The 7,600-nt window shown below is 46.5% G+C and overlaps 1 protein-coding gene and 1 long non-coding RNA gene across 2 annotated transcripts; one reads left to right on the top strand and one right to left on the bottom strand.

Moving 5' to 3' along the window:
• Nucleotides 1-2,349: 2,349 nt before the first annotated feature.
• Nucleotides 2,350-2,875, top strand: LOC120701352. The gene is made up of 2 exons (XR_005686056.1): nucleotides 2,350-2,485; nucleotides 2,592-2,875. It is a non-coding gene; the product is annotated as an uncharacterized LOC120701352 (long non-coding RNA).
• A 1,302-nt stretch (nucleotides 2,876-4,177) lies between these two features.
• LOC120698634 (protein FON2 SPARE1-like) lies at nucleotides 4,178-5,316 on the bottom strand. The gene has a single exon (XM_039982327.1). The coding sequence runs from the start codon at nucleotides 5,030-5,032 to the stop codon at nucleotides 4,649-4,651; it is 384 nt and encodes a 127-aa protein (XP_039838261.1). The 5' UTR covers nucleotides 5,033-5,316; the 3' UTR covers nucleotides 4,178-4,648.
• Between the last annotated feature and the right edge of the window lie 2,284 nt (nucleotides 5,317-7,600).

Genomic DNA, 7,600 nt, shown 5'->3' on the forward strand with positions numbered 1-7,600 from the left:
CGAGACGAGGTCGAAAGGGACACGCTCCAGCCTCCAGGTGCTATCCGGCGAGGGAAAGGCAGGGATGGATGAGGACAGCTGGACAGGGATGACTTGATGACGACACCACGACACCGAAATAAAAAAAAAGAGTAAATCGTATTTTTGCCAAATCAAAATTATGGTAAGCTTACCAAAAATTGTTGGCAAAAAGTTTAGATATTTATTTGGTTTAGTTCCAATATATGACAACCAATATTCTTTTCTTTTTCATTCCCTTGTTCTCGCTTTTGATAAGTCAAATAGTTTAAATTTTGACTAAAGTTATATAAAAAATTAATAATATTCATGATACAAAATAAGTATAATTAGATTTGTTATAGAATATTTTTTTATAATAAATTTATTTGAAAACATAAGCGCTAATATTATTTACAATAAATTTGATCAGGCTTGAACTAGCTTGATCCGCACATATCCTATAATTGTATATTTTTTCGGATGGAGGAAGTAAGATTTAAGAATTTTCCAGTAACTTGTTATTGTTTTTGTCACAAATATTAAAGTGTCAAATTTACATATGAACTAATTGGTACTCAAGTTTTATTGACACGCTCTGATTTTGACTTGACAAAAATTGATGTCCAACCAACCAAGCATGCTTGTAATCCATCGAGAAGACAAATTTGATTAGCTTCGATAACCATTAGTACGACGAACAGGGGGGCGACCACGGACCACTGGCCGCCCCGTGACGTAAGCACTGACCAGAGTTTCATTTCATTGCTTCAAGGAATGGAAGTCAAATTCTTCAAAAAAAAAAAAGGAATGGAAGTCCCTCTCGGACTCAGCCGCGTGGAAAAGAAGCCCGAATCGGCGCCTCTCGTCCTTGTTCTGCGCGGATGCCCGCAGCCCATTAGACGTACCTGCAGCGCAGAGAAAAGGAGGAAAGAGCCGGTGATGAAACGAAACGCACGTGCCCGGCCGTCTGAAAGGAATGCGCCGGGGCGAAGAAGATGCATCAAGGCTTCCAGAAGCAGAGCAAAGCAAGCGTCCTTCTCAGCCTGCTGCTGCTGCTGCTGCTGCTTGCTGTGTGGAACTCAAACGCCTCGCCCCAAAATTCTCCGGCGATCATGCGTGCTGCCCCAAAATGCTTTTCGTGCTGCCCCTGACCGCCTCGCGCAGCTTTTTTTTCTTTTCTTTTCATGGTGCCTGTCTGTTGTCCAAGACTCCAAGCTTCCTTCCTCTCAAGTCTATCTATGCCGAGTACCAGCATTCTTGGTTCCTTTTCTCTGACGATGAAACGTGCCGTGGAGATTCGGTCAGTCACGCGGACGGCACCGACGGTGATCGTCATTTGGCCGCTCCGGGGCTGTCTTGTCTGGCTCAGGATCCACGCCCCTCTTCCACTGGCCCCAGCTTATGCAATGATCCCGTTCTTAATTTGACCCAGAATCTCATCCTCCAGGTGGCCAGGTCCATCCTGTCCAGTTGATAAACTTAATCCATTTTTTTTAGATAAAGGAGAGTCCCGGCCTCGGCCACTCGTAGGTGAGCGCCTATAGCCAAGATAAACTTAATCCTGATTTCCTGAACTTTCCTGCAGACTTTCCGGTGACAACCGGGTCGACGTCGACAATGTCCATGCTGGCTCCATGGATCATCTGCCCCTAGTCCGCTGCAGCTTGCTCGGGTAGAGATCAACGCCGCCGCCGTATGTATGATGTGCCCCTGATAAACTGAAACACTTCCCTTTTTTCAATGGAAGATGCCTATATCTATTGAGTGAGCCGCAAGCGGCCAACGAACTAATGAACTGTGTAGCCCCTTTTTTTTTACTAAGATAATGGAAGGGGTTTGCGTGTCTAATAATTAGCGGATTGATATGCACGCAGTCAGTTCTCTGCCACAAGTGCCCCAAGAACAAGAACAAGGGGACGACCGTGTAGCAACTAGCAAAGGATGATGATATGGACGTGCTGGTTGTCGCCGTTTTGCTAGCTTCCTTGTTCAGAATCTTGGATACGGGGCTCTGGTATTTCAAACTTTGGTACGTGCCGGCCCACTAGGTTCATCTTGGCTGCCGGCGGTTTTTATATTTTTAATTTCGTTTTTTACAAAAATATATTTTCATTCTCGAAATTTACAGAAATATACCGGCCGCCCCGCTGCCGGCCGGCAGGAGTTTTTCTGCAAAAATTTTTATGGAAAATTTCCGAACGGGTCTTTAGAGGACAGGCCGCTCGGCAGTAGGGCGGCAGGCCCCGGCCGCCCGGCCAGGCATGGCGAACGGGCAGGCGGCACGCCTGCGCAACTGCTCGCTCGCGGCCTCGCGCGCCGGCGCGCGGCGCGCGAGGCACGCCTGCGCCGCTGCGCGGCAGCGCGGGTGCGCAGGGCGGCAGGACTGCAGGGCGCGGCCTGCACCCCCTGCTGCAGAGGAGGACAGGACCTGCCGCTGCTGCACAGGTGCAGAGGAAGAGGGCCACGACCACCGCCCACCGCCCAGGTATGAATTGATTTTTATTTTCAATTTCTATTTTCCCAGATCTAGGATTCAATTTCTATTTCAATGATTCAATGTTTGATAGCTAATTTGGTAATTTATATGATAGATTTCAAAAAAGTGAAAACTTTTTGGAGAAGAATGAGATTGAAGTGCCGGATATGAACGAGGAAATAAATGTCAGAGGGACATCTAGACGTAGGAAGCAAAAGATAACAAACATGCATCACTATTATGTTGAGATTTTTCTTGTCGCCATTGATGCCATCTTGATTGAGTTGAACCATTGATTTAGTGAAATCAGTTCAGAGTTATTAGTATGTATGGCTTGTTTTAACCCAAGAAACTCCTTCTCTAATTTCAATGTGGCTAAACTCATGAGACTTGCTGAAATTTGTGCCGAGGATTTTGATATTGGCGAGCTTGCTCTTTTGCCAAATTATTAGGTTTGTCTAACAAGCCCGTGCATGTAATTAAAATGTCTAACAGTCTGAGCATGAATTAAAATATTGTGGTATTGCCTGGGTGATGCTTCAAAAACCGTATTTTTCCGAAATTTTAGGGCCTGTTAATAAATGGTGAATCCTGATAGCTGATAAATAACCACGTTCCAATTGGATACCATTTTCTAAGCTATTTAATCCATCCTGACAAATTTACATGTCTCAGTTACGCCAAAATGACATGGTGTTTGGCAAGAAAAAAAACTTGATGTCATTCACGTACTTTTCAGAGCGACACATTTGACCGGTAATGTGTTCTAGTCTCTACAGCTCTACCGGTAATGTTCTAGTCTCTACAGCAGAAAGAGAGACATCAAGATCAATCCCCTAACTTGCACGCTGAGCATGAAGCTACTGAGTAAGACAAATGTAATGACCTGATTAATCAGACAGGTGAGTAATAACGGCTAAAGTTAGTCCAGCTGATCTGCCTCTCCTATATCTTGCATACTGAACGCGCAAATGCAAATGCAAGTTTGCAACGAAGGACAAAGATATTACTACTATAGTATGAAGGATCCGTCAACGCCACGCCCGGCATTCCGGACAAGCTACTAGCTGTGTTTAATTTGTTCGCTCGCTCACATTACCAGCTGATTAAGCAAACATCCTTATGCTTGTTTGTTTACTCTACGTACGTTGGGACCTGTGGACCGGCACCGCCTGCCTGCATCAGAATAATGGAATGACTGTACAGTACTGCACACTCAGTTAAATGGCGGTGGTTGTTGTTGATGACTGATTAAGCGAGAGGTTAGCTGCTAATGAGCTTTCAGCGATTTTTCTGGTGGCGCATGTGCTCGGCGCTCGCCGACTGCGTGTTCTTGCTTCCATGATCCATCCATGGTCGTCCATGCATGTGCCGATGCGCGTTCGTCCCTGATCGAAGTCAGATGGGGGCCAAGTCAAACCCAGCTTATTGTATTGGCTCCATGCTCACAGCTCACAAGCTCGGTGCCAAATCGATTGTGGGTTTCCGGACCTGGGAAAATGCCCCGTTCATCCGTCGCGACCTGTGCCATGAACCCGCATATTCCGCGACGGACACGCCGTGCCGTCGCCGCTACTCCACTGCGCCCATTTCACAGCGCGTACGCCTCACTTGACGACCTGACGCGCGCAATTCCCAAGCAGGGCGGTGAGGACAAAACCGGTGGAAAATTACGGTTTACTGCTGATGGCACAAGTCATCTCTCGCACAGCTATATACACTGTTCTTATTCATGTCGAGATTTTGATCGATGAACAGAAAACAAAAAGGAATGAGATTGGGATGGAGAAAAAAGGAAACTAAGGATATATAATCGTATCCTTTCCTCAACAGCACAACTTATATGTACTATATTTAGCTAGCTAGAGATTAACCTCTCTCTCTCCCTTTCGTTTCACTTGCTTTACAGCTTTCAGACCAAGATTACATACATGAACACACGATTTCCAATGAATATGATGATCACACCAACAAAGCTGGCTTTGCTCGCTTCCGCACCCATCCACTCTACAATCAAAGAATACACACCGGACTCCAAAAACTCGATTGATCAGCACCAGCAAGACGATGTGCGCCGCTCACCAAGGAATAATTCGAATCAGCAGCAGCTTCGACTGCCATGAGAAAGTACTCCTCCTCGATCCATGCATGCGCTGAGCGCGTGCCAGCCTCTCAGTGATGCAAGGGGTTCGGGCCCGTGGGCACCAGCCTCTTCTGCACGCCGTACCGCGGGTCGATCTCCGCCTTGCCCTGGCCTACCGCGGACGGTGGGATGCCGTGCCGGTTCCACCGGTGGACATGGTGATGCTGATGATGCCGATGGTGATGGTGGTGGTGGTTGTGATCAGTCGATGAGGAGGCCGCAGCGTCATCGGAGCTCGTCGTCGCGGCGAGCAGCATCTTCCTTGCCGGAACGACGGCGGCGACCGCGCCCGTTCGCCTCCCCAGCAAGAAGCCACCGCAGCCACGGCGACCGCAGCCGTGGAACGCGACGGTGAGCGCGGCGAGCCACAGGAGGACGACGACGGTGGCCGCGGCGGCGTCAGGTCGTCTCATGGCGACCGCGCATGCTTTTGCCGGCCGAGAGGATTCATGGATAGATGGGGCCGGTCGAGGGTCGAGGCCGGGCTAGCTACCTAGCTATTATAGAGCATCCGCGCCTTGTACCCGGTCAGGTTGATCGATGGGACGACCGAGCGAAGAAACTAGCAAAGGAAGCAAAGCAACAAGGCTGTAATGCAGGTACGCGGTAGCTTGCCGGGCGATCGAGTTGGTGGCAGGCAAAGGCCGGGACGAAGGCGACGAGACGGAGGGGTTCAGAGTCGGGACGTGGTGGTGGAGGGCGTTAAGAAGGGCGGAGTTGCTTGCGTGGGACTCCTATCGCTGGGCTCGATTACGCAGCTGCTGGCTTGATGATTGCGTAAATCTTAGGGCCCGTAATTTCTTCAGGGCGGAGTTGACCCTGGAGGCACCGAGGGCTGACGAAGAACCTCCTCCTCGCGTTGGACGCTTAGCAAGCTGTAAAGTGTAAGCAAAACCACTGGCGGAGCTTCTCAAGGGCCAAAGGGGCCATGGCCCCTCTGGCTTTGCAATTTTTGCAAAGGATTTTGACACTGTTCATTACTGTAGCTAAAGGATGGCCCCCTCATTTTTTTGAACAGATCAAGCTCCGCCACTGAGCAAAACTAGCGCCTAGCGCGTGCGTGATACGTTAGCTTCTGAAGCCGTGCGCGCCTTGCATGAACCAGCACGTACTCCGGTAAAAGCAAGCATTTGTTTCTCCAACGAGTAAACAAACATTTACTACTTGCCAGCGAAGAAAATAAGAACGTTACTTTCACTGTCCGGATTTGACGTCCATCTAGCAAAATAACTCGATAGCCAAACTTGAACGGTTTTAAGAGCTGGGTGGTTACTGTGGATGTCCGGTTTTAGAGTTGCATTGCCAAATTCGGATGTAGTCGATATAGTTCGATGGTCAAATATGGACTTTACTCGGATAGTAAACCAGATACTAGTACTTTCAAAACAAGTTTCTATTCCCTAAAAAAACAAGTTTCTGACAGCAACCAACTGGCAAAGTACCATAAGAAACACCAACTGCCAAATTTATGGAAACTAGAAACAGTAGTAGAAAGAGAACATCTCTGTTGTTACCGGCCGGTGAGGTGTTACCGTGTTACTAACTTAAATTACATTTAAATTTGTGCATCTAAAATTCCAAAAAAAATATGAATGGATAGAACATGCAAGCATCTACCACCACGCAAAATTTGAGATACAACTGAAATTTGTGCAATGAGAAACAAAAAGGAGAAATCATCCTATGAATAGTAGCGTGTTATGGGTCTGAGATGAACAGTTGAACCTACAACTATTTAAGTTCAAGTTTCTCTTTTTAGTTTCTACTTGCAGAAATTTTTATTCAACCTCAAACTTAGCATGATAGTAGATGCTTAAGTTCTCTATCTATTCATATTTTTGGATAATTTTTTCATGCAAATTTAAGTATAATTAAAGTTGGTAACATGATAAGACCCTAATATAGGCGCTAACACTGGATATGTTCTCGTAGTAGAAAGTAATAATGAATCTTATTAGTGCATTCATTTGAGGTCCATTATACCTTCATCGTGCATATCAAAACATCACCACTGTGATTCCTTGCACTAGCGATCAGTTCGTGCTTCCACACAGATTAATTAGAATTAATATAAAAATAGAACTTATAGCTAATAATTATAATTATCTATCTAACACTCTCTTTTATGTATTAAATATTTTAGCTCATACTCTAAAATATATACTCCCCCGTTCCAAATTATAAGTCATTCCAAGAATCTTGGAGAGTCAAAATTTTTCAAGTTTGACCAAATTTATATGACAAGATAATAACATTTATGATACCAATTAAGTATAATTAGATTTTTTGTTAGCTATATTTTCATAGTGCACTTATTTGATGTCATAAATATTTATATTTTTTCTATAATTTTGGTCAAACTTTTAGATGGTTTGACTCTCCAGAATTTTTGAAATGACTTGTAATTTGAAACGGAGGGAGTATTTATTATTATCTAGTTGCAATAGATTTTATTTTGCATCCAACTGATTGAGCTATCGGAACCGTGGGGAGGACGACGGCTTCACCCTGCCGCCTGCCATGGTGCCATCTTCACACCAGGTCCGCCTTGCCCTTTTGAGGCTGCGCTTGATGACTCCGGGTCCGGGGGACGGTGGAGGCAGCCTTGATTGCTGCTCTCTTGTCCTTCATGCTCTTGCAAAATTTTGATGCAAACTTCACTGAAGCCGTGGCAGCAGGCAGCAGCAGGCCGCTTCTGCAGAGGGGAGGCAAGAGCCGCACTCCGAGCTAGGCAGGCCCATCTTTTCTCTCTCTTTGTGCGTGCGTGCGTGTGGTGGTGGTGGTGGTGGTGGTTGGGGGGCCGGTTCTCTCTCCATGGATCCGGCATTACGGTGGATTGCGGTGATTGCACGGCCTGCAGTGGAATAACTGATTGATTGATCGGAATTCACTGGATGGGTCGATGACCCTATGACGATCGCGGAGTGCTCTGTTCAGGGCATCATCATCAGAACGCCGGATGTGAGAGAGAGATTTATGTC

The sequence above is a fragment of the Panicum virgatum genome, chromosome 3K (assembly GCF_016808335.1).
Source record: "Panicum virgatum strain AP13 chromosome 3K, P.virgatum_v5, whole genome shotgun sequence".
Lineage (NCBI taxonomy): Eukaryota > Viridiplantae > Streptophyta > Magnoliopsida > Poales > Poaceae > Panicum > Panicum virgatum.

Excerpts from the sequence above, each read along its gene's own strand:
- LOC120698634 (XM_039982327.1), bottom strand. The coding sequence starts at position 5,032 with ATGAGACGACCTGACGCCGCCGCGGCCACCGTCGTCGTCCTCCTGTGG.